Genomic DNA, 27,777 nt, shown 5'->3' with positions numbered 1-27,777 from the left:
GCAGTCCTTTGGAAAGAACTGGCAAACAAGGCAGGAAGATGCAGATCGCCTCCACTGCCCGTTTGCACTAGATGAGAGCAAGTCTCTGAGTTTGGGGGCTTGTGCCCTAAGATGGTTGCTGAAAGGGAAAAACACTGTTCCAAATGCAGTGTCCTTTATATGGTCTCATGAGATAGGGAGTCTATGTTAATTGGACTTGCTAATTAATAATATTGCACTCTAGCCAGGGAAGGCTGGAGACTCCCGTGTTTTATCGCAGCTTTTATTCAGAGCTCTCTGTGGTATTGAATGCCATTCCCCAACAATGGATAGTTGCTATAAAGCCTACTGGTGTATCCCCTGCCTGTAGTCTTATTTTGGATATCCTTAAAATGAAGTATCGTGGGCTTCCAGCTCTGCTTTGCAAATATGCAACTCCCTCTAAAGTTTCCTTTTTCTACAATTCATCTGAAGTGGAACAGAACTTGGCAAAGGGAGAGAAACATATGGGTGACCTGCTGGTGTATGTGACAGATAAATGTATTTTGAAATATTTTAAGATTCATAATGTTCAGACTTTGTAACCCTAATCCTAAATACTCTCAAATCAAAGAAAGGATGTTACCTGATGTTACTAGAGAGGACAGTAATGGACGGCATACAAATCAAAGAAATAAATAAAAGACTTAGAGGTGTGGTTGCACGTGCAAAAACTTGAACCCAAAGAAAAAATATAGTCCCATTTACTCATTTTCTGAGGAGGGAAGGTAGGAGCACCCCTTCTGTCACATCCCAGTCATCTGTCCATGAAAATTTCTATGCACCGAGCAAGAAAGACTGAGTACAGGCTATCCATGACGAGGATTCTTAATTGGAGTGGGACCCTAAATGTCTTGTGCAGGCACTCTGCTTCAGACTTACCACGCACAGAAGGATGGGACCTGTGTTGGGAATGAAAGAGACAGTTATTCTTGGTGTACGTTCCAAGGAAATATGATGAGGGCCCCTGGGAACGAGAATTCTTAGATGTTGAAACCGAAGAAGCAGCTAGGCCTATCTCAAGGGCACCCCCTCAAGATCTTTAGGTTGACGTTGAGAATAGTCAAGATGTACAACTGCAGGGAGAAGAAGAACTTGTGGGCGAAGAACTTCTGGAGCCAGCCAAGACTCTTGACCCCATGTCGCGAAGTCAGGGAAGACGGGCTGACTGACTAGGGGGTGATGGACAAAGAAGTGGCTTGCCCGCCTCCAAAATGGACCTCCCAGAGGGAGGGGGCTCAAGGGTACTCAAAAGGAGAGTTCTTGGAAGTAATTGCTAGATTTGGTTGTGCTAACGGCTCTGTGCCTGCTCAGACTCATTCTTTCTTGGCTATGCTTATTGGAAGTGCACTGGAGAATAAAGAGCTTTTGCCAAAGAACAGCCTGTGGTTTGGAAGTCTGAAGAGGAGTGTTGCCCCAGCTGGGAGCAGAAGATTTTGGAGAATTCCCAGAAAGTGATATGCCAACTCCTGGTTTGCTAAGAAGGAGATTATTTATTATTGCAATAATGTGAAACAAGCCAGTCAGACTTCCATAACATTTAGCAGCAAGCCACTTACACCATGCAGTGAGGACTCTTGCAAGGTAGGATCCCAATCAGCTGGGTTCAGAAGTCCCTCTCAACAAGTCTCTAAACCAGAGAACAAAGAAAGTGGCTAACTTTTAAAGATTACAAACTTAGAGCATTCTAACGCATGTGCACAGCATTCTACATGATTAAAATATGTGGTTACAAGAGTAATATTGTTTACACAGGTGCTAAGAGATAATGAAGTATAGTGAGCTACCAAGGAGAATTCCTGCCCGGAATTCTCTGCCTGAACATCAAAGTGTAGGCTCATTACTGCCTCTTCCTCTCAAAAGCAAAGCCCGATAAGGAATGTGCAAGGGCAGTGTTCATGATTCTTGTGCTATCTCAACATCAGAAAGGGAAAACTCCTGAGTGCCATGAAAGCAGACTGTCTTGGCCAGGGCAATGCTAACCAAAGCTCTGTTGTACTAATGTAGTGACTAGCCTTTAATGCCAATCCAAGCAAGCAGCTTAAGGGGCTAAAGACCCAGGCCTGGCTTTTTTGATGGGCTCAGATCTGTTACAGGGAGAAACCTGGTTTGCAACAGTAGGGATTATCTGGAGTAGATCAGGTCCTTGGCTTCCCCATCATGCAGCTACAATCCCATGGGGGGAAATGAATGGACAGGATTTACATTAACATTTAAGTATGATCAGGGATGCCTTGATGTCAAGTTGGTTCTGCAGATCTGAACTATTTATTGTTGGAAGACCAAAGTTCCCAAAGTGTTGACACTGCAGCCTGCTTAATTAAAACAGGGTTACTTTTCTGGTCTTAATGAGACCACTATTCATCTTTTCATGTTCATAATGTTCTATCTTCACTATGGGTGAATTTGTGTAAACCTGTGATCTTTCCATGACCGCCATAACTCATGATCCTAGATGAAACTCCACAGGGTAAAGATTCTGTAGCTCCTCTGTACATCCTGTCCGTACATTCAACTGTGAATCATGGGGAATATGCCTCGAGAAATACATACACGTGCAAGATGGTGGGCATGTCGTGAGCGGAACTGGCTGGTGCCGGAGGTCAGACTAGATGGCCCAGGAGACCCCTTCTGCCTCACTGTTTCTATGTTTCTAAGATGCACTTTCATTTGCTAACATGGACAGAAGGTCAGTCCTGAGAGATCATAAGGAAGCAATTGTAAGTTTAGTTGTATAGAAAATGCTTTAGATACTATTTTTCCCTTTAATAAGGCACATTAAATGGTTTTGGGTAGGTAAAATAGCTCTTTGCATAATTGCAAGTATGGCTGGGGCAAGTGCATTACTCTTGGAGGTGAGCTGTATTGTACATGTTGAGGAAGATGATGTGTGAACGCACAATCTGTGCTTTAGGCCTACGTGATAATGGGCGGAGAAACTTCCATTTGCTCCACTGGTCATTCCTTGTTGAGGGGCTATGTTAAACTGCATAGCTTTTCTTGCTTTCCTGGAGTGGAGTTGTGGTAGTGCCTAATCTGCTTGTTCATTTCACACATTTTAATTGTGTATAAAAATTGGCATGGCATTTATGCTCTTTGAATTTCACTTAAAGATGCTGCTGCATTTTAAATAGCAGTTTGAATGTAGAATAACATATTTATACAAGTAGGCTCTTTGCAAAGATAGTTTCTAATTTTATTCTTTTAGGAATATGCCTTCTGTTGCTGAAAAAGAAGGATCTGTATTTGCTGCTTTTCCTGACAAATGCTGATGTTGTAAATTATACAGCTGTTCTTCCTCTGTATGGATTTTGCAGTACCAAGAACGATTTATAGGTCCAGAGTGCAGCTGCTGAAAGTCATTTATTCTGGGTTCATGTATTAAATCTATCATATACAAATGCATTAACATTCAGTACAGAACTCAAGGGCTTAAGACATTTTTCCCTTCATGGTCTCACAGCCTGTAAATATTTGCTGGTTACACAAAACCCATTTTTGTCTGTAATTTAATAAGCTCATATTTAAAGAAGGACTCTGTCTTTTGTGTTTTCTCATTGCTAAATATTTGAGGCTTTTTATTTAATACTATGATTTATCATTAAAAGAAACAAACCTCCTGACAAAATTAGTACAATAGTAAGTCTAATAATCATGTTTGGGTAAATCATCTTTCTTAGGTTTTACTGCATGTTATGAAGACACATAATCATGTTTGAAAATCATGAGATCTCTCTTTCTGCACTTGTTTATCAAGAGAAGACTGTATTCTGTACTGGCTGCTTCAATTATTTTAGCCTTTACAGGCATTCCACAGGAGTGTGTGACGAGGGCGGCGGATCAGCTTGAGTGGGTCCCTTGCCTAACTCTCCTATCCTCCTGCCTAGTGAGTTTGGCTTCAAAGCATGTTCAGCTGAGTAAGCTTAGAAGCCATCACAGAACTGGGGATTCTGATACTGTGACTTGCTTGCTTGCTTGCTTGCTTGCTAGGAAGGAAGGAAGGAAGGAAGGAAGAGTCCCAACCAGTGCTGTCTCAGCTTTTTCACTGTGTCCCTCCAAGGATGCCATGCCCCGTCACTGCTGAGTTCTCCCACTGCCAGTTTCCCTGCCGCCTATACTCTCCACTCGTTGCCCAAGGGACAATCTTCCCTCATTTTTCTCTCATTAGCAGTGAAAAGAGAGTCATGAGAATCAGAACAACTAGAATGCGCATTTGTGGGGGCATCTGTGTGTGCCCTGTAATGCCCAAGCCATCCTCACATGTGGCCCTTGGAGCGCAAAAGATTGTGCCCGGCTGGTTGAAAGGCCGGATGCATCTTCAGCTGGTTGAAGTCCCTTTCAGATATTGAAGGTGGACACCCAAAGGTCTGAAGGCCCCTTTGCAGGGATAAGGGAAGGTGCCCTGCAATACTCCTTCACAAGCTCACTTTGAACACTCAAAGGTGGCACTCTTTTTGTCAAGGAGGACAGCTTCTGCCTCGGGATGAGTGAATTCTAGCTGCTCAAACCTACATGTTGCTCAGAGAACCTCAGTGGGAACTGCTGCCTAGGAGGTTCTTGGGTGGTGAAAGAGCAATGGAGAAGTCCAATAATAACGGTAGGAAATAAATTGCCTGAATCAGCTTGGTGTCAGTGTGCACCATCTAATTTCTATTCTTTTATTGTATTTGAGTGTGATTTTATTGCAAGAATAGTTTATAAATGGCTTTGAGAACTTCTTAGTGGTATAAGATGGATTTTTAGATGTGTTCTAAAAATAACGATAATCAGAATATGATTTTTCCTATGAGTGCTATGTACTGTACATCCTGGGCAATTTAATATGGGTCTAAGCCAGATATGAGACTTGAGTTAAACTGTGTCCACAGGCAGAAAAGCTTTTGTGCAGGAAGCCTCTAAACTGATTTATTGTAAAGTGGCTCAGCAAGCTAGCAAAAACAAAAATCTTAAACTAAAAGTATTGGGAAAACAGGACATAGCAAATATAACTGAAATTAGAGCTGATGAATGATAGAAGAAGGTGAAAGCTGTGATAGATAACATACCTTTCTGCATGACTTCTGTAGTAGTTTCAGCACATAGAGGATGGTATGAAAAATTCAGAATGGTAATCCTTCACTAGCTGAAGCATGGAACCTCTGCGGCTGTCACTGAATTTCCAGAGGGTGCTTGGAAACTCATGCAAAACAAAATTAGGAGCCGTTTTTGTGGCAGTGAAGCTCAAAATCACCTGAGTGTTTTGTTTTGTTTTTTTAATTAAGGCAGCTGTATACAGAAATCTTCAATTGTGTTTGTGTTTGGGTTCTGGAACAGATATAAAAGTCATTCTTCTTAGGTTATCACTGTCCCAGCAACTTTGATGGTGTTTTTGTGAAATTAACATTGGCAAACACTCATCTGATATATGACTACCATATTTTTATTTTTGAGGTAATAGTTTGGTTTATTTGTAATGAAAGGATTCTAGTATCTCTCTACTTCACACACCAGCAAACCTGTGATTTCTTGTGATTTTGGATAATTTGACTCTTGACTGAATTAAATGGGAACCCATATACGCAACTTCAAACCTTGACCTCAGTATTTTACAATGTGTTCAAGAAAATGCTTGGTCACTTTAGAATTGTAAAACTTGTATGTATATGCAAGTTGGGAATAGTGCATGTATATAATCAGGTCTTCCTTTCTGGTATAAGAAGGGTAAATATGTGTTCTTGCCTGTGATGCAAGCTATTTATTATCACTCATATATGTGTGCTTTGCTAGGACAATGCTTCTGCGTCCCAATTTCCCCTTGAACCATCTCTCCTACTAATCAGGTATGGCCAGGAATTGATACCACCAGGAGGCATTCGCCCTACAGTTTTCATTGCACCTGGTTTGTATGAGGTAATGGAATCTGCTAGATTTCCAGATTTTCCACAGTTGGAAGAGGAAAATATTTTCCAAAGGTAGCATTTTAGACTTAAGGAACTGTTTCTCTTCAGATAATCATTAAACAAGAACTTTATTTCCTCCCGTTTTTAGTTCTTCGGCATTCTTATGTTAGCATGAGAATTTTCTCTCCTGCAGGAGAGGAACATCTTAAGAAATGGGTCATGAATAAGAAAGTGTTGGGTTCGAAGGATGGCCCATATCTAGAAATCCAGACAATCCAAGTGGCTCAGTCATGAGGATGGACTAGCACACCACACTTAAATGGCAAGACCAACGGAAGAGAGATCTAGATTCTGAAAGAAAGCATCAAGGAGGCCCTGCACCATCTTTCTAGCCACTTCACCTCATAGTAGAGGAGGAGGAGTGTGGAGGAGCATGGCCTTAGTTCAGGGCCTCAAGGAGTGCGTAGTTTCATAAGCAAGGAAGTATTCCTTAAAATAACTTGTTCTTGGGACACGTAGGGTTTTAAGGGTGAATAACAGTACATTTGAAGTGGCCCAGAAGTAGTTTGGGTGTAAGTGGTGAGGAGCAGATTAAGAGTCATGCGAGTCCAATGTAGAAAGAAGTCTAAAGAACAGAGTTGTCCAGGAATTAGGACACTGAGAGCAATCAGAGTAAGCTCGATTAATATACATTGCTGCCCCTGAGCACCGAGTGCTCAGAAACACTGAACAGCTCTGCGGGATAGGAGGTGATGTTGGTGGCAGTTGCCTTAGCTTGTATTGACACTGCCCATGACAAAGTCCCTTGAAATGTGAATGAAGCTGTTGTATAGAAAAATGAGGACGAAGCAGCAAGAAAAAGTATATAGTAGTGGATCTTGATGCATATGCAAGGATCAATAAAATTAACAATGTTATTAGTAATTAAGCTGCATTTATGAATGATTTTATGGCAGAAAATAGAAATGGCATATAAGAATCTAGATGGCAATTGTGTTTTTTTTAAAGAAAAGATAAATACCCTGTTTTCTGCCCTTTTGCTTTATTGTAAAACATGCCTGAGAATCTATTGAGTTGCAGAATAGAAATAAGCTAAGGAATTTATTTCTTTGTGCAGCTAGGAAAATTAACATGCTGTATTTCTGAGCTTTTTATCTATGACTGAGATGCCAGCATGCGCTAGTTAGTAATTATATATCCCAGGATATTTTGTAGAGCTATAAGGGCTTGCCTTTGGTGCTTTTTACTCCAGAAATTGTCTTGAAATTATTTTCTGTTGCATTTCTTCTCTGGCTGGAATGTATTATGTAGAAGTAGCCAATAATTTCAGCCTTTAAAATGGTTGATTCTCCTACTTCTTCTTTAGTGTTTCCCCGCTCTTTTCAGTCATTGTGCAACTTGTGCTTAGATCCTTGTCCAGGCAGAATTACGACACTGTTGTGTTGCACTGTTGGTACCGCAGAGGCTTATCTGCTGGCTCTTGACTTGTAGAATTCGGCAAGTCTCCACCAGCTTCTGGTGGGACTTATGACTGGCTCCTGAAAATAAATAGCACTTGTGAAACGTATACCATGTGCTCCTTGCATTTCCATGTATTGTGTGTTGTTCAAAAGCATGGTGTCATGCTGCACAGGGCCTGGGATTCACAGAAACACATATTGTTGACTCTGTGTATTTGGGATAGAGATGCTTGGTAGTCCTGCTTCATCCACACTTTCTTTGGGTCTCATCCTTAGCATGCATGCTTTATTGGCATCCTTGTTCTGGGGCCCAGTCAGTGCCAAGTTAGCACACTTAAATGGTATAATTCATAAACTCATGGAATCACAGAGTGGGAAGGCACCAAGAAGGCCATCGGGTCTCAATGAAGCATTTCAGGTTAAAGCATCCCTAGCAGATGGTTCTCTGACTGCACCTTGAATGCTTCCAGTTAGGGAGAGCCCACGAGCTGCCTAGGTAATTGGTTCTCCTGTTGTGTTGCTTCAACAGTCAGGAAGTTTTTCCTGATGTTTGGTTGGAATCTGCTTCCTGTAACTCGAGCCTATTATTCGGTCTCCTGTGCACTGGGGTGATCAAGAAGAGATCCTAGCCCTCCTCTGTGTTGTGTGGCAACTTTTCAAGTACTCGAAGAGTGCTTCAGGCTTCTTTTTTCAACATGCCAAATGCTTTCATCCTCTCCTTTGTTCCCAGTTCCATGATCATCTTTGTTGTCCTCTGAATCTTTTTCAGTTTGTCTGCATCTTTTAAAAATTCGTCATGCCCAAAAATGGATGCAGTACTCAAGATGAGGCCTAACCTGTGCTGATGAGAGGGGGACTAGTACTTCAAGAGATTTAGAAGTGATACATTTAATAATGTAGCCCAAAATAGCACTTGCCTGTTTTGCAGCCATGTCATATTGTTGGCTTACATCCAGCTTGTGATCTAGGAGTAATTCCAAGATCTTTCTCACTTGTAATACTGTTGAGCAAAGTATTCCCCATTTTGTAACTATATATTTGGTTTCTCATGGGCAAAACTTGGCAACAGGTTACATTCTGTTGATAGGCTGGCAGACTGGACTAAAATCAAGATCCTCTGAGTTTGGTTTCTGTCTTCCAGGGCATTAGCTCTCCCACCCAATTTTTATCTATCTATCTATCTATCTATCTATCTATCTATCTATCTATTTATCTATCCATTTAAAACTTTTGTATGCTGTCACCACATGCCTCGGCATCCCGGGATGGCTCACAACACATACAATTAAAAACAATAAAACAATATCAAATTCCATAAAAGATTATATAAAAACAACAGTCGCTCTTTTTGTTTTTTAATGATACAATATTAGTTTTTTAAAATAGCCATTAAATATAAACGTTTTAACCTGGTGCCGAAAAGAATATAAACTCGGCGCCAGGTGCACCTCTTCCATTTTCTGTCATCTACAAATTTGCTAAACATTCCCTGCTTCTCCTTATACAAATCATTAATAGAAACGTTGTCCTTGAGTATGATTCTGTAGCCATCTCTGAATCCCCCTGCTAGTTATACCATCAAACCCACTTTTAGCTTGTTTGCTCATCAGTTTGCTATCATGGGCCACTTTGTCAAAAGCTTTGCTGAAGATGAGATGATATTAAATCTACAGCATTCACACAGTCCACAAGGGGGTTACCCAGTAAAAACTGAGATCAGATTAGGCTGACAAGATTTGTTCCTAACAAGTCTATGTTAGCTTCTAGTAGTGGTTGCCCACAATTATTCTGGGCACTTTGAAAAACAAAGGAAGAGCGTATTTCTCCCTGGCCTTGCTTTACCCAGATTTGTTCCTTTTCACCCATGGCTTTTTACCACATAGCTGCAAAAAGTGTTCTACAGACAAAAATACAGTCATCTTTGAGGAATCCCTTCTCCACGTTTTTCTTCACTGCTTACAGAAATCACTGAAATAATGTGTTGCTATATAACTTAATCCGTTTTAAAATACTCTAAGAATAAAATACACTTGTGCTTTTCCTGACAGGATTTAAAATCTACCAGTCACCGAGATGACATTGCCGCAGCACGTGCTTCTCTGAAGAAAAATTCGCCTCTTCTGCTCTCCATTTGCTCGGCTTGTTTGGAACATTCCGACATTGCATCTCTTGTTGCCAGCAAGGACTCAGTGTGTAATGAAATACAGAATGCCCTTGATGCTATTTCTAAAGCTTCCCAAGGAATTGGAAATGAAAAGGTGCAGCCCATCTCACAGTCGGCTACTCTTGGAAGTGCCCTTGATGAACTTGAGGTAGGTGAATGCATAGCCCTGCAGCACTCTCTGCAAAATGGCTTAATTTATTTTAAATGACTTGCACTTCTGGAAAGTGGCAACCCAGAGCTTTTTGACCTGTATGGTTGGTTGCACAGCAAGAGTCTCTCAAACTCCTCCCAGCTTGGATGATCTATATCTTTGATAAGTGACTTGGCATTCATAGTTGTTTAATTGGAGGTGGTGTATTTTCTTTGCTCCCTGCAAGACAGGGAACACACAGAAACACAATATCTGACAGAAGAGCCCACTGGTTCATTTTACAAGTAGCTATGCTTATTGAGTTCGCTTTTGGAACTCGTACTCAGCCATGCCTTTTCATAACCCAGGGGCAGCTGAAAAGCAATAGTAGCATCACTGTTAAAAGCAATTAAGGTACCATCCTAGAAATTAGGTGTCAAAAGATGGCATAACTGGACACTATGAATGTCATATTTGCATTTGTTCAATTTAAGCCTCTTTTGTGCCCCTTACACAGTGTGGAATTTAAAATTGTCATGGAATTTGTGAAAACTGAAATTAAACCAGTTCAGCTGTGCTTTTCTCATAGATTGTTTGTTTCTGGGAAGGATGGATCATAATCAAGGAATTTGTGTAGCCCCATTTCCCAAGGATGGGGACGGGGGGGGGGGATGCATTTGGTAGTTTTAGCTTGGAACAGCTAATATTTGGCAGTTTTATTTTTTAAAAGGACCCACCTTGCAAAAGTCACGTCAAGGGTCTGCATTCTGATTTGCATTTTAGTGCACCATGTGCGAATTAGGTGAGAGTCTATGAATTTCTCAAACAGCCCTGAGAGTTTATACCTCAAGAGAGTGCAGCCTCACCCAGAAGCAGGCAGACAGAAATTCACAGTTAAATCGAATCTTCCATCCTCATGCTATCATGATATAACCAGCCAATGTTTGAACTGTAGTCCTTCGTCCACATTCAAGCCAATGTGTTCCTAAGTAAAATACATATACGTTTGCTTGTCCGGTCATCTTCTTCGTATGGTAAAGAGATGTTCTCCTGTTCCATGCACACAATATGGCGTGCCCTGGGCATATGGTGCAAAAGCCTGAGAGCAGAGGCTTACTTTTGCAGTTTTCCAACAAGAGGAGGGGTTTGCACATATCAGCCCCCACTGTGTATCAGTGTTGCTTGGGAATATTAGATATGTGGTCAGCCTGTGGCCTGCTGGATCTTGCATTAAAGCTTTCATCCTGCCTGACCATGTTTTATTTATTTATTTATTTATTTATTTATTTTTCTATTTATATCCTACCTTTTTCCTACAAAGGGCTCAAGGCAGCTTACATCTCCTCAGCCATCTTATCCCCACAACAACAACCCTGTGAGGTAGGCTGGGCTGAGAGTCTGTGACTGGCCCAAAGTCACCCAGTTGGCTCCATGGCCGAGCGGGGACTAGAACCCAGATCACCTGAGTCCCAGTCCCATGCTCTTAACCACTACACCACACTGGCTCCATGTTACCTGAGCTCATGGGACCTGGAGTCCAGAAACAACAGGAGGACCATGTGTGTGTGTATTATTTTATTGAAGTACTCATACATATTTTCTTGAATCCTTGCCTTAGACTGTATTTTTTATCAATCTTTTGTTCATAGACCTTTCTATGTAGCTTTTACTCAAGTAGTGTAAACAGCACCTGAGGCTGGCTGAGTTAGATAAAGCAAAATTGATTGAGTATTTAACCTTTTAAGAATGCTTTCAAAATTAAATGGTTTCATTTTTCTTTATTTATTCAAAAATGGCATTGGATAAGCACCTGAAATAACCTTTGCTCTATCTTGCTTCTGCATTGCAAATGAAGTGCCATGAAATAAATGGATGGTAGTAAACAGTGTGTTGGGAGCCAATCTCATTAAATGTTTATAGTGTGGAAATACATGAAAGAGCTTACTCAACAAGTACTGTCTAGAAGCTTTCCGAATACCTTTCGTACCAATAGTAAGCTAGAATTTACAGTGAGGCAGAATCAGAGATGAACCAGAGTACTTCCAAGAGCTTTGCACTTAACTAAATTTAGCAATTCTATACAGTTGTGACAGTAATGAAAAGTATAATGATGCAGGTGCAGTATCTGGATTTTTAAAACCTCCCATGAAGCAGACCTCAGAGAATCTTTGAGCTCTGTGAACATCAGTGGTTTCTCATCCTTATATATGGTCATTTCTCAGTGCTCCTGGAGTCTTTTTCCTCACCTCTTAGGAGCAAATGTCTTCATTCATTCCTATGGAACTGTAGAAAAAAGAAGATGGGGAGTGGGGAGAAGGGACAGCTTTTGTTATTTCTCCAAAGGGGAGAAATATTTTTTCTCCTCTTAAGTGCCCTTGTAAAGGGGGTGCATCTCCATTTCCCCATTCTACAAGCTTGCACAGGAGTGGGGAGAAAAACCACATAGGTGCAATTGGGGGCTTGGATAGGGGTTCTAGGGTCAGGATGAAGAGCAGTTGGGCCTTTTTTAGCATCTGCAACCCCCACACCCCCATGTAAGGTGACAGAAAAAAGATATTCCCTTGCATGTCTCAGGCAAGAAAGAAATTCTGCTGGCACCAAGCTAGCCATTCTTCTCCCTCTTGGATATCAGCCCAAGGGGATGAAGAATTCAGAGGCTCTTAGCACTTACCCTTTCTTTGCTGCAAGCAAAGCCTTGCTCAATTATTTTCAGAGCCTGGCTCCAGGAACTTGGCCGGCATCTCTACCCTGAAGTGAACTCCAAATTAGAGTGAAATTTTGATGCCATCTCTTGGTGCATATAACCGGAAACTTAGTGAGGATGAAAATTTGTGCCTAAGCATTCACTTTCAACCTTTAATCTTCTTACTACTACTCCATTAATTCCACTGGAGCATGAAGCACTCAGGCAGGGCACATTAGAAAATCTGTTTGATCAGATCTGTCTGCTGGAAATGCTCACTCATTTGTATTGATTTCATTACTGCTTCTCTTAAACTGATCAATGAAGAGCTGCCCAACACATATCAGATTTCTATTGGCAAGCTCAATTGGATAATAAGAGAGCTCTTTATCACCAGTCATCCTCTACTCTTAATTTTTTATGGAGGAAGCTCAGCCACTTGAGTGAATTTGCTGTAAGAAATCAAACATCCCATAGGGAATTAAACATCCATTTATTTTGTTTAAATTGCTGATCCACACAGGTGAATAAATACAAAAGGAATCCAAATACCTAAGATGGCCATCATTTGGTGGTTTGCTGCTATTCTGTATAGTAAAACTTTTACAAGTTATTCATTTTGAAGATAAGGATTGGGTGCATCTTTACACTGATTCAGTTGTACTGATGAAAGTGGACTTCCCCACCTTTCATTCTCATGGTGGCCCCTGAAGCTTCTTACAAATACTAAAATGGTTGTAGTCTGGGGTTGAAGAGGAGAGGTCCAAAATGGGCAAATGGCTTTCCATGAACAGAGTTCTTGGTTTAATCTCCACTGCCCCCAATCCCCAACTACAGATGCTCAACTGTATGGGAGGATGGAGTGGGTAATGTGGAAATCACTCTGCTTTGGTAACCACATGATCATCTGACTGGTGAGGTCTGGCAAAAATGTTCATGCTGTGGAGACAGTGCAGGCTTCTTTGCTGTGTTGTGTGAACGCAGCCTCCCCTCTCCCATCCCGTGTGTGGTAAATAATCATCACCATAATTTCTTCTGCTTTACTTTAAATCTGGACTCTGCCACAATTCCCTGCATCATGGAAAATTTGGGGTGTGTGTGTAGGGATGTGTGAATCTATGCTGGAATGTGTGAATTCTTGTCAAAATAATAAAAAGTATCTTCAAAGGGCTACTTCAGCATAGATTATTTCTGTTGTTGATGTTATGTGCCATCATATTACCTCAAACTTGTGACCTGAGAATGAATGTTCCTGAAATGTCTTGTCCTGGACAGACATGCTCAGCTCTTGTAAAATCAAGGTTCTGGCTTCCTTTATGGACTTGGTCTTTCTTGTCATCTTCTGCCTTGCATTTTCCCTATTATTATTCTCTTCTCCAGTGAATCCAGGCTTCTCATGATATGCCCAAAGTATGACAGCTTCAGTTTTGTTTCTTTTGCTTCCAGGGAAAGTTCTGAATTGATTAGAGCTAGAACCTGCTTGTTCATCTTTCTTTTGGTCCGGTGTATCTGCAAATCAATCCCTCAGGACCATGTTTTGAACACCTCCATTTTCTTCCTTTCCGCTTCCTTCACTGTCATACCCACATACAGTGATCAGCAATATAAGAGTGTGGATAATCTTGGCCTTGGACTCCCATCAAGCATTGTTGTTGTTACAACATGCAGAAGGATGGATTTGAATGTTCTGAGAACTTGCTGCCATGTCTGATCATGTCAGCATCGCAGTCTTTGACTGTTTTTAGGTGAGGGAAATAGGACTATGAAATATTCAATGAAAACAAAGATATATTCATTTCCCTCATGGCTTTTCCTTTTTACCTTCCTGTTTATAAATCCACCCCCCATCTACCATATAAAAACCTGAAAATCTCCATACTGTCTCAAATATCTGACAAGTTTGGCTAATGTCAGTGAAAGCTTGTGCCAGAATTTGTTCAGCTTTAAGGTACCACTATGCTCTCCATTGTCTTTGCTACTAATGATGTGTCTTGGAACTTATGCTTATGCAGAAGATGTAGGCATATGGGTGGGCCATATGAGAAGCAAAGACAGTGGGTGGCATCTAATGTTAGTCCTACTTGCCATAAACACATTGCAATGAACAGTATTTGTCAGAGTAACATTGGATCCAACCCTATCTTTTGCAAATCTTTGTCAAAACTCACTTAAATAGCTTTCCCACAGTGGGAGGTAGGTGGGTAGAGAAATAAGGATTAACTGCTGTTTTTAGAAGATCCAGAACTTTGCATTTGTTGCCTTTGTTGATGCTGAAACATCACGATCTGATGGAACCTACTAAGGAAGATGAATGTTGGAGGTGGCTATTGGGCTTCAACAAAGTGAAAGCTTGTATGGAATTGTAGTAGTCGGAATTTAAACATCCTCTGCCTCCATAAAGTTATGAAGCAGCTATCTATAAAGAGCTTTCCTATATAAACTGCATATGCTTATTGTTCCATGAACAGATTCTTTCTCCTCTTCCTGAACTCTCTGTATGGTCCATTATTCTGCTTTGCTTTTGTTGTCCAATTCTGATGTCAGGCCCCACAAAAGCAGCAGGGAGGAAAGTGAATTGTACAACACAACACCATCCAAACAGGGGAGAGCCTTCCTTGGCCTGCAGGCCAAATCTGGACAGTGGAGATAGTCCACTCAGCCGGCAGAGGCTTGGCTACCTCCATGGGCCAATGCTTCTGGTCTTTCGCCAAGAGAGACCTCTTATTATCTCCAGTCCTAGATAGGAGACATCCACAGGCTCCCCTGTGTGCCATCTTCTGGAATGGAGAAGGAAAGATTTACAGGGAAATCCTTTTAATATCAGGTGGCAAAGGGGATTGGAAAAGCAGCACCTCCTTCCTTAATGTCTTAAAACAGTGGAGCATGTTCTGTTCAGCCTCAGCAATTTGTAAAATAAATTCCCTATAACAAGTTCTGGCACTCTTGTAATAATTTAGATGCTGGACTGGGTCTCAGAAGATCTGGATTCTAGTCCCTGCTTAGCCATAAAATGCACTGGGTGACTTTGGGCTGATCATAGACTCTTAGCCTTTTTATTTATTTATTTATTTATTTAAGATATTTGTATGCTGTCCTTTGCAAGACCCTCAGGATGGCTTACACAAATAAAATACAAATACCTAACATAACATAAATTAACAACCCACTCTGGCTGCAATTAAAATATGATGATAAAATTCAATATTAAAACTTATTAAAATATTGATCAAATAAAAAGGTCTTAACCTGGGGCCGAAAAACATATAATGACGGCACCAGGCGGACCTCTCCGCGGAGCGCATTCCATAGACGGGGTGCTACCACAGAGAAGGGCCTCCTCCGGGTACTCTGTCTCCTAACTTCTTTCACAGAGGGTTCCCAGAGGAGGGCTTCTGCCCACCTCAGGGGGCAGGAGGGCAAATAGGGAAGAAGGCGTTCCTTTAGGTATCCCGATCCCAAGCCATTTAGGGCTTTATGGGTAATAACCAGCACCTTGAATTGAGCCCGGACTTCGATGAGAAGCCAATGGAGCTGATAGAGGACTGGGATTATATGAGAATAACGCCCAGTCCCCGACAGCATTCTGGCGGCTCTGTTTTGCACCATCTGAAGTATCTGGACTGTCTTCAAGAGCAGCCCCACATAAAGCGCGTTACAGAAATCCAACCGGGAAGTAACCAGTGCATGTGTTACTGTTGCTAGGCAGTTCTCCTCCAGGAAGGGACGCAGCTGATGGATTAGCCGAAGCTGAAGGAAAGTGCTCCTTGCCACTGCTGTCACTTGAGCTTCCAATGACAGCTCCGGGTCAAGGAGCACTCCCAAGCCTACCTCATAGGATTGTTCTTATGAAGATAAAATGGAGAGGAGGTGAAACTTGTAGGCTGCTTTAGGTTCCTTGCAAGAGGAAGAAAGACAGGATATAAATGCAATGCAACAATAACAACAACAATAATTTAAGATTGGGATTTAAATTTGCTCGTTCAGTGCAGTAAAAACTCTGTTTGCATCACATTACATTGTTCCATATTTCCTTCCCAAGTTAAGTACAAATTGAGGTCCTGGAGTTCCCTGATTTTCTTCTGTGGAAGAAAGTACAGAGATATTTCTTGCTTAATTAAATATCGCTAATTTTCCTGCATTCCTATTGTAGTTGGAAGCAACTCCCAACAGATTCACTTTCTAGTGTGCCATTTTCCTCTGCAATCAGGCATACTCACCCCACTGTGAAAACCCTCCATAAAAGAGATGTAATAACTTGATGAATTTCTAATGTCTGTTGCCATTTCCATGAATTAGGAAGGTGGCTTGCTTAATTTGTTTATCAAAGGACATTGCCATTATGAAATTGGCAATGTCTTTTGATAAACAAAGCAGTTTTAGTTCATGTTGTAGATGAAGCCATTTCACAGATCCAGCATTCTGCATGTGTGCATGAACAGAGACTGGTAATGAAAAAAGAGCAGTTTTTGATGTGTTCTTTCGAAAATTCCCTGGGAAAAGCTTGCGTTGCAGAATATGCAATGAGTTTCCTGGAATTTTTTTTCTTCAACCATTCAATGCACAAATGTCATGACCATGATAAGGAGGAAAGACATCTCAGCACCGCTGTGTTGCATGGGATAGAAGCAGGAGAAGTTATGTCACTTGACGCTGATTTCCAGATACCCACTTTCAAGACTGCAGTCGCATTTCTTGGAAGAAAATCAAAGGAGGGTTCCTTGCTATAGACAGCAGCTGGAATGAGAACATTGCTGCAGCTCCATGTGAACACCAGTGAAAAATGTGTGTTCAAAGCCAGGACCCTCCCTTGATCTGCTAAGCTGTGAAGAGACACTTCCCATCAGAATTTAAGGGAAACGTTGATGGGAGGAACTGGGCTAGGAGCCCAGCATCTCCCCTGAGGACTATTTCTATTATTCTACTAAGAATGAACACAGGGCAAGAATTCAACAGTGATGTTCCTAGGGCTGTGATGTTAATGGGATGCCTATTTTAAACTTAAAAATAACCTGGCTGCCTCTGAGGAGAGGAAGGAAAAGCAACCCCCCCACACCTCTTGCTTAATCTGTAATTAGATCAGGGTTGCGTGTACTTCAGCCTTTTTTCTTTCTCTAGAGCAAGGAGATCCTCCAGCTGGAGCCTCATGCAAAAAATTAGAATTCTGAATCCAGAAATGTGTTTGGCAAACTAGAGATGAACATGTGAAAAGCTGCCCCTAATCCTCCCTTTTGGCTTAGCGGTAAAATTTAGGACAGGGTAAGGGAGTAATTTTGTTGCTGCTTTTGTTAAAAGGTCAGGAATCAGAAATCCTTGCTGATGTATTGCTAACCACCCAGAAGTCTACTGGTCGGTGCAGATCCACTTGCTGCCCACATTATTTATTTATTTATTTATTTATTTATTTATTTATTTATTAAAACATTTTTATGCCGCCCCATTCGCCGAAGCCTCGGGGCGGCTCACAATAATTATAATATAAATTAAAAATATAAATATTAAGTTAAAATACCACAATACAGTATAAAATAAGCCGCCCTGGCCAGATAAAACCAATAATGTTAACAGTTAAAATGCCGCTTGAATAAAAAGGTCTTCGCCTGGCGCCGAAAAACAAATAACGACGGCGCCAGGCGGACCTCTCTGGGGAGCGCGTTCCATAACTTAGGCGCCACCGCAGAGAAAGCCCTCCTCCGAGTACCCACCCTTCTAATTTCTTTCATGGAGGGTTCCCGGAGAAGGGCCTCCCCTGCCGATCTCAAGGGGCGGCTGGGCATATATGGATGCAAGCGCTCCTTCAGGTAACCAGGACCCAAGCCGTTTAGGGCTTTATAGGTCATCACCAACACCTTGAATTGGGCCCGGACTTCAATGGGAAGCCAGTGAAGCTGACGGAGAACTGGAGTCATGTGAACATTAGTGTTAGAGTATGAATCCACAAGGAAAGAGTGCTTCGAAAATGTTAGTTGCATTATTATTAATAGAAGCCATAGCAGTACGTTGCAATAGAATGAACAATGGTAAAATTGCTACAGTCAGTCTTTACAAAGTCTGGGAGAATGAGAAGCTCGTTGCCTGCTGGCAAAAGGAGTGTGGAACACATGGCAGGCCTCCCAGGAAGGGAAACCCTAAGAAGGGACACGACAGCCTGAAGAAAGTGAGCATGGCTGAAAGTCCTCTGGATTCACTCCTTCTCTTCACCCCTGCAATATGTCTGTCGTTGTTAATATTAACCGTATTTTCTTAATATATATCAATGACAATATTGCTGCTGCTGTTTCCTTTTGTGAGGGTTACATCACAAGAGATCCATAGCTGGGAAATGGATACCTCCATTTTGTCTTCCCAGGAAAAATCCTATGAGGAAGGCTAGGCTGAGAGGCAGTGACTGGCTTAAAGGCAGTCAGTGAGTGTCTTGGCTGAGTGGGAACCAAAACCTGGATTTCCCTGGGCCCGACTCTAGCACTCTGCCTGCCACCCCGCATTGGCTTGTTCACCTGAACCAGACGACAGAGGTGATGAGAAAGAAGAGCAGTAGATACTCGTGCCTTTTGCTCACTGTCTTGCTGACTTTAAGCAAGCACTTTGTGGCAAGGATGAGAGAGGAGATGAGGAGCTATAGCAGCTGCTGCTGCTGGTGATTGATGGATCTTAGGTTGACTGAGTCTTAGAATTCAAAGGGATGGATAGATGGCATCACCAGATTTCTAGCTCACATGAAGAAGAGTACAGAAAGAATGCCACTTTTTGTTATGAGACGAGCCAGTCCACTCCGTTGTGTGAGATTGTGGAACATTAATTCATTGTGAATTCTAGTCATTAGGAATTTCAGTATGCAGTGGCACCTTGTTCCTATCAATGTGGACAATGAAACATAACCATAGTCTGTCATTAGACTAAAACATGAAAATGCATTGGTTATGTGCTGTGTAAAGAGCTCACAATGAATTCTAATACTGAATCATTCTTGGCCCTTGCCTTTTCTAATGATATGTTTGTGTGAAGACTAGAATAGATACTATGAACAGGGATAGTTGGATTGTGGTTTCAGGCACTGGGGGAATGTGTGAAGCAGCTAAGGTGGGACGGGAAGGTATGGCCTGAGGCTAAATCCATTCTTCCTGCGGTCCTAGTCTGGTTCTTTGAGGAATTCCAGACAACTGAGTCCAATTCTCTTGGTTCTTGCTCTCTGAACCACCAGCTCTTTGGTAGTTTTCCATATTTTGTGTAGTCCCCTCCACCCTGCTATTCTAAAAGGTTGAAATGCTACTCTGAAGCGTTAATTACCTGCAATGAGAACTTTAAGCTAAGATGTGGTGGGCTTGTGTGTGTGTGTGTGTGTGTGTGTGTGTTGGCCACAATGCTTTTGCCTTTGATCTTGCCCATTTCCTTTTAGTCCCACCCAGCACTGAAACAAGGGACCTGAGGGCATCTCTGTATTGCATTTAGCTCTATTGTGCTTTGGTCTTTTGAACTTTCATTGATTTCAGGTCTGTCTAATAGCTGAAGCTCCCTGGGTAGTTTAGAAACTTTCCTCAATCTGAGTCCCTCCAGATGTTTTGGACTACAATTGCCAGCAGCTCAAGCCAGCATGACCAGTGGTTAGTGACAGTGGAGTTGTAGTACATATGTCTGGAATGACCCTGCTTGAGGAACCCTATGGTATCTGTAAAAATATTCTTCTAATTTGGCTGTCACTGAATGATAAATAAGGAATTCTGAAAGAGGGTTCTCACTTATTTATTTCTATTCCTTAGGAACATAATTTCTATCGGTACCTCTGCCCTGGTTATATCCCAAAGAGCATTTGATGTCAACTGTCACATACAGTAATGTATCTGGAATGGATGAGACTTCTGAACTATAAACTAAGTGCATAAGCTTGTTATGATTTATGTACTGTCCATAGAAAATGAAGGTTGAAGAGACCCTAAACAGGAAGGAAAGAGTCAGACCTGGAGATGTGGAATGGCAAATTGATGTAAATGCTCTGGTTTTTTAGTGCCAGAGAAGTAGAAAAGTGGTCTGATTCCACCCTGTTCTTTAATCCTTTTCCCTAGAACTTAGTTACCTTGGATCATCTTCCTGTGAATGAAGACAAAATTAGGCCATCACTGGAGAAGCGTTTAGAAGGAATTATCAGTGGAGCTGCCTTATTAGCAGATTCCTCCTGCACACGTGATGTTCATCGTGAACGTATCATCACTGAGTGCAATGCCATTCGACAAGCGCTCCAAGATCTTCTTTCCGAATACATGAATAATGTAAGTGATTTCCCTGCTCTCTTTTCTTCCTATTTGTCTGCATGCATTGCTGCTTCTGTGATTAGTTCAAGAATTACGCTGCCCAACAAAAAGTCCTTTTTTCTTGATTTTTCCCTTGCTTTTTAGACCTGATTTGGGGCACTGATTCAGAAAATTGCACTGGCTAGACTGCAACGGCTCTAGTTTCTTAGATATGGCCAAATTTATATAATTTTTTAGTCAGGTTTTGAAAAGGTCTTGCTGATAACTTTTAGATTGCTTTCCAGAGAACCTTGGTGACTTAAGTGAATAGCAAGGTGAAAGATTTCACCAAGACATAAAAACAATGGAAGGCAGATATTAAGGAAAATGGGATGCACACATGATGGCAGATTACTGTTGGAACCTTATCTTACAAAAGGAGCTTCTTCTGTGTTGAATAATTGGAATGTTTGTATCATAAACCTGTGCTTTTGGTTTGAAATAAGTAGATTTAATGCATTTCACTTTTCGTTTAATTTTTAATGTGTTTCTTTCAAGCTATAAGTAGATGAAATAAAACACTACATTAAAATATCCTGATTTTTGACAGGCGATCAGAGTGAAGAGTGGTCTATGGCATTTATGCTGCATCTCAAAAACTAGAGCTGAAAGGGAAAACTTGGTGCTATGTTTGGAATCAGCTGGTCAAATATACCCAGGAGCAGATCTAACATTTGAGGCACCAAAATCTGTGTTGGCCAGAATTATCCATGTTTTCTGGTTTGTACTTTGACAATCAGGTTTAGTCAGAGGAACTTGAAAAGTATTCCTTTATTTCCTGCTGATTCTTGCAATATGTACCTTAGATGGGAAGTCCCCTGGAGTTGAGCAGAATGAAGTGAAGGACGCTCTATGTAGTCTTTACTTCTGTCTTTCTCCTACAAAGCTAAAGATGGGGACCTTGCCCTGACTGGTTGAGAAAGGATGCCTGTGTGCATATCACTTGCTGTTGCAGTTGCATCTCAAGTCATGTCCAGAACTCAGCCCAGTTCTGGTTCTGATCTTGCCTGACCACCTAAGGCTCAGGCCGTGATGTTGCTAGAATGCAGACCCTGACAGTTTTCCACAGAGGTGGAACATAAACCTTGGCAGAGAAATGTTATATCTCTTGTTATTATGACATATATTTTACATGGTGAAGCGTCAGCAGAATGGGTACCTCTCTTTCGCTATGAAATCAGACATAGGATGCTTTTATAGGAGGCAGGGCTGCCCAAAATATTTAGCTGGTGGACAAAGGACGTTCCACATGAAGAAGCTAATTGGATTGGGCAGTTGAAGTTTACCGCTGTGCTGGTGATGAGGGAACACCACGCCTGTGGCCAGGTCAGCAGGGCTAACTTTGGCGCTGCAGGGCAGGCTGAGTTGTGCCTGCCTGGTGAAATATCTTCCGGGGCTCAGCAGGAATGGCTTGTGCGGCTTCCAATATGCAGTTGCCTCACTCTGCTTACTTGAAAGGCTGCCTTTGACACACAACTTGTGAAGGTGCACTCCAGTGTTCTATTTAGGAATGTCCCTCCTATGCATTCATTCCATGCATGCATTCATGTCTAAAGAGGCCTAGGGATTTTCTTAAGTTCTGCATAGTTTTTATTATTTACATAGAGCTATTGATGTCTGTGCGGCGTTACACTGAACATTTTGACAACATGTGAACAGAAGAAGGGATAGCAAATCCAGATTTAGCTACCTAGATTTTCAAAGGATTATAAATAAGATTTCTGCATTGTTGTTTTTCAATCTTCTTTTGGAATACTTTGTTACTTTTAAAAGTTGCTTTTTGCCAAGAGTGGGTCAGAAGTGGATTGTGCTTAGCAAAGTCTTAGATTCACAAATCTTAAATGTTTATGAATGTGCTTTGATCTAATGCTTGATAATGCATTGTCTAGATGAAAGGTTTGACTTTAGATTGAACTGCAGTTTTAGTGGAAGTTGATGGTAGTAATATAAAAAAAAGGTTGAACAAATACCAATAATGTTTGTAGATATAAATATTCAGTCTGGCATTTTATCTGAAGACATAATCTCTGTGTGTAAATACGTTATTGTTATCTGAAGCTGCTTAAGAAATCACTGATTAATTTTATGGAGGAGTGACTATTGCTTTTCACCTGATGTGTGATGCTTTCTTACTTTTTTCTCAAACTACTGATGCTAAAATTATCTACATGTTCTCTCAGGTCTTTGGATTTCACAGATTGTTATCATTTGTCTGAAGTTGTCAACAATTTTTGTAAATTCAAGAAGACAATGCTATACTGAAATTTATAAAGGATGTTGTTTTGAAGTAATGTAGATACTTCTGAAAACTGAAACTAATACTGAATTTTCTGTGAAGACCATATGACTAATTCAGCCGCACAGCATTTGTTATGTCAGTGAATCATTATAGATTTGTAGTCCCTTTAAAGCTTCTAGGGGCAGCACTAATATAAATTAGGTTGTGCTAATGTAAGTGAAGCCTGGGTGTGGGTGGTGCAGCAGGTTGAACCGTTGAACCGCTGGGCTCTTGATTGGAAGGCTGGCAGTTTGAATTTGTGTGACGGGGTTAATGCACGCTGCTTTGTCCCAGCACCTGCCTACCTAGCAGTTCAAAAAAGCAAATGTGAGTAGATAAATAGGTACCATCCTGGTGGGAAACGTAACAGCATTCCACGCACCTTGGTGTTTAGTCATGCTGGCCACATGACCACGGAAGCGTCTTCAGACAACACGGGCTCTTTGGCTTACCAATGGCTTACCAACAATGGCCCCAGAATTGGATGCAACTAGCACATATGTGCAGGGGAACCTTTACTTTTACATTTTAATGAAAGTGAGCTCTAGCGCAACACTAATCTTGTTAGTTAGTACAGTGGGATTCCTGGGGAGTTCCATCAAAGCTGGTGTTGTACTAGAGGGAGTAAGTTATGTTAGCACTAGTACCCATATGGACACTTTTCTAGGTCTACATCAAAATTTGGATGATGTTGTTTCCCCATCAAATAATTTATATGTAACAGATCCACTGTTACTTCCTCCTCCTCCTCCTCCTCCTCCTCCTACTACTACTATTACTACTGCTACTACAAGCATGTATAGCAGCTTTCCCTAACATGGTGATGTCCAGATGCTTTGGATGTTGTCTTGGGGCACATTGGATGTTATAATCCCACATAATCTCCGTGACATTAAATTAAGAATGCTTTGCTGAGCAGACAACCTGCCCTAGGAGTTTATAATTAAAACTCAGGGAAAATAACAGTGGGAAGGGGAGGCCAAAGTAAACAGGGGATAAATGACTAATTATTTCATTATAGCATGGAAAATAGATGTAATTCCTCAAAAAAGAGTTCCTATTGCAGACTGGATACACAGACTTTTGTATGAGGGGCATACTGAATTCTTTAAATGGATGGTACATCTATTGTTAACATGGCTGAGTTAAATTCACAGGAACCTAGTGAATGTTTTCTCTGATGAAAAAAAAAAAAAAATAGAACCACACTCTCATTTTGACACCATTTTGTGAACTTGGATTTTCTTTTCATAAATTGTATTGTTTACTTTTTTATGTACTAATTTATAGATGATCTTTCTGTCCCTCAAGATGATGATATATAGTTAAAAAAAACCTTACAATACATATCCCAGGGAACCAATTTAAAAGAACATGGAGAGGTTTACAACGTGTTAAGTTTACGAAAATGTCCCCAGTGCAGTGGCTCTGTATTCTTATGCAGGTATTAGCACAGAACTGAAGCTCTCATACAGTGGTTTTAAAAAAAGCAAATTGGAAAGCAAGTCTAGCCATTTCAAGGCTTTCACTTTGCTTTTTTGTTTATGGGACACCGGAGTGCCCATCCAGTTCACAGCTTGATACCCTGATCCACCATTCCTACCCATTACATGGGAAAACATATTAACATGATGGGAGAAAAAATAGTCCATGTAAAGCTCTAATGATGAAATCAATTAAAAAAAAACAATTGTCTGGGTAAGTATCAGGATGTGTGGGTTTGTTTCTTGCTACATTTTCATGCAAAAAGGTGAACAAAATCATACCTGATGTAGAGAAAATGGGTAGGGAGAAATTTTTCTCCTTTTCTCATAATAGTGGAACCTGGGATCATCCCAGGAAATTGATTGGTGAGAGATTCAAGTTAGATAAAAGGAAGGACTTCTTCACATAACATAGCCAAATTATGGGATTCACTATAACAAGAGGTGGTGATTGCCACCAATTTCAATGGTCTTAAAAGAGACTGGGCAGATTCATGGAAAAAGCAGCTATCAATGACTCCTTGTTCTGATGGCTACATACAACTAAAAGTCTCAGAGGTACAGTATGCTTGTGCATGCCAGTTGCTTGGCAACATGCAGGGGAACATGGGTGAGAGGGTGGTTTGCACTTATGTCATGCTTGTGGGTTTCCTGTGGAAAACTAGTTGGCCACTGTGTGAACAAAATGCTGAAGTGGATAGGCTCTTGGTCTGATATAGTATGATGGGTTGTCTAACATGTATATAAATGATTATACTACTATTTTTGCTAGGCTGATCAAAATATATTAGTCCTTCTTGATTATAATATATCTAAAAATGAAATTTATAGAGCCTTTCAGGAGTATGTACTGCTGTGAAATACCACGCAACTAAGTGACCGATTTCAGTATCATGGTCAGGAGAAATCCATCCGGTTTGTTGTTTTGGATCTAGAGAGTTAGCATGTTGGGAGGATGAAGCTTTTTCCTTTGGTGCTTAACTGTTTTTCATGGTAGAATTCAGAAAGGCAGTCTCATTTCATTTACTCTAATGCCATCATCTTGTGATGATGATACTATCATGTGCATTTATATTTTTGGATTATTTCCCTCTGCATTGTTTTGTATACGCATGTCTTAATTTAGATATTCTTTAAAACATCTGAACACCGTCTGCAATCTTGCAGTGGAAAATAGCATCTTGTATTAGTACTTGCATTCTGGCCCACTATGCTAATTTAGAGGAGTTGTTTCAGCAAAGGAAGCTATACAAATTCAGTTATGGACAGCATAAGTGAATCAGCTAGACAGAGTCTAGACAGCTATAGGTTTCTTTGGAGACCAAACTATGAGGTTGGAAAAACACACTGACCTCATAGCTGGTCTCCAAGCTTGGAGGATTCACCCTACAGCGGAGTGATGGGCTTGAGTGGGTGTTTTGAGAGGTGAGGTGGGGAGCCACAGCATGAGACAAAGCATCCTGGTGATGCTTCAGCCTCCTACCTCATGCTGCAATGCCTGGCAACCCTCTGTATTTTGATTGAAATGTGGTTAACATTGTTAACCATGGTTCGTTTGTTAACCATGAACAACCATGAAAAATACCCATGGTTTATTATTGAGTTGTGGACTGTGGGTTGTTCATCATGATTGTTCAACATGTTGAGTAACATGGTTGGTCAGCTCAGTTCAGGCAACATGATACCCAGTGTGTCAATGAAACTTCAATGATAGCTCACGCTCAGTGCATCCCGAACCCTTCAGTGCAGGTTATCATGTTTTCTGAACCCAGCCAATATAACACTAGATCAGGGCTCAGCAACCTTTAACACTCAAAGAGCCATTTGGACCCGTTTCCCACACAAAACACCAGGAGCTGCAAAACCCTTTTGACATCTAAAATGAAGATAACACTGCATATATCGTTTTTTACCTTAATGCTATGTATTTCTTCATTATGATTTAGCTGCAGCTCTTGTTCAGTCACTAAAAACTGTTATTTTTAATCTTACATTATAAACTAGTAGGACTCCTTTCATGTATTTTGAATAGGAGAACAGCTTCCTGCAGAGTCAAAGTCAGTGCTAAAGGGCTGCATGCATTAAACAGCAAACCCCGTAAGTTCGTCAGCAGTAATAGCAAATGAATCTACCCACGTACCATTAAACGCTTGGTTTTCTTCAGAAACTTTTCTTCGATTTATCCATGGTTGGCCTACCTGGGGAAGTCACAGATATAGGTGTGTTTAGTGACTGCTTAGCAGATAAACAGTCAAGTGATGTGAATTGTGACAGGTCCCAAGCACAGCTTTTATCATTCAGAGGAAGGAGCTTACATTTGGACACAGAGAATCTTTTCAGCAGCCTTTCGTGTAACATGAGCACCTGCAGGAAGCTTGTTCCACTCTTTCCCTGCAATGTCACAATTCACTTAATCTGCTAGCGCAGCATTCCTGAGTGGATGCCTCATCATCACCTATTGGTATTTTGTAACTCAGAGCCTTGCGTATTTTGAGTGATGGAGCCTCAGCAGAGGGATTCAAGAGCCACGTGCGGCTCCGGAGCTGCGGGTTGCCGACCACCGGACTAGATGGACAAATAGTCTGAACTAGTAAAAAGCAGCTCCCAACTGGATTCTTAAATTTATATCTTGTAGACTGCCATGATATCAGCAAGAGTGAAGGATGGTTTCAAATATTTTAATAAATACGTAACTGAATAATAGGTTGCATGTGCCTGTTGAAATTTGGCTGCTGTTGCTTGCATTGCAGTAGTTAGTAAGTTTAGGGATTTGTTTGCTCAATAGCTTCCCCAAGTAATAGCAGTATATATTTGGAATGTCAGCAGCTATCCTGTTGAAGTTCTGTGATTCTTCTTAATGTGTTTTGATGCCGGTTCTAGGGTGAATGGTAGAGTTCAAATTCTGTAAAATAAGAGATTCGGAAATTATTGGTCTTTTGTGTTGCTTCCAAGATGGAAATGGCAGATTGATGGAGGGAGGGATGGAGTGGATTTATGAATGAACTCATGTGAAGCTGACATGGACTAGAAATCGACTGATTTGTCCATCCCTGGTGAGAACTATATATGACAAATGGAGACCCCAAGCAGCCTGTGGTCTGTTGCTAGACAAGCAGTTATTTTTCAGCACAGACAGAATCTTGCTCAGAGAATAGACCAGGTTCTGGCATGTTTGAAAGGGCACCCTGTTAGTTTATTGTGTTTGATATATGCACTGAAACCCTGTGCTGTTGAAACCCCAATTATCAGAAAATCCAAATCTCTCATATTCCTGTATCACTGTAACCTAGTTTAATGTCTTTACCCAGACTCCTATTTCAACGTATGCCTCAAGCATTATTTGAATAAATGAGGTTCTGCTGTGCCACACATCAATTCGATTGTCTTTGAAGTAGCTGG

At 41.1% G+C, this 27,777-nt stretch overlaps 1 protein-coding gene across 6 annotated transcripts in view; it reads left to right on the top strand.

The window, feature by feature from the left end:
• The window catches only part of CTNNA3 (catenin alpha 3), a 766,319-nt gene that overhangs the window by 126,930 nt on the left and 611,612 nt on the right, over positions 1–27,777 (top strand). For all 6 annotated transcript variants that reach the window (XR_006413770.1, XM_044420420.1, XM_044420417.1 and 3 more), the window contains exons 6-7: positions 9,406–9,669; positions 20,392–20,595. Coding sequence is in view for 5 of the 6 variants with exons in the window: in XM_044420420.1 (XP_044276355.1) it covers positions 9,406–9,669; positions 20,392–20,595 (468 nt within the window). In the remaining variant the exon portion in view is untranslated. The remainder of the gene's footprint in view (positions 1–9,405; positions 9,670–20,391; positions 20,596–27,777) is intronic.

The sequence above is a fragment of the Varanus komodoensis genome, unplaced genomic scaffold (assembly GCF_004798865.1).
Source record: "Varanus komodoensis strain SLA01 unplaced genomic scaffold, ASM479886v1 scaffold11, whole genome shotgun sequence".
In the NCBI taxonomy this organism is placed as follows: Eukaryota; Metazoa; Chordata; class Lepidosauria; order Squamata; family Varanidae; genus Varanus; species Varanus komodoensis.
The sequence above is the reverse complement of the archived record's forward strand: the minus strand, read 5'-3'. Positions and strand labels throughout refer to the sequence as shown.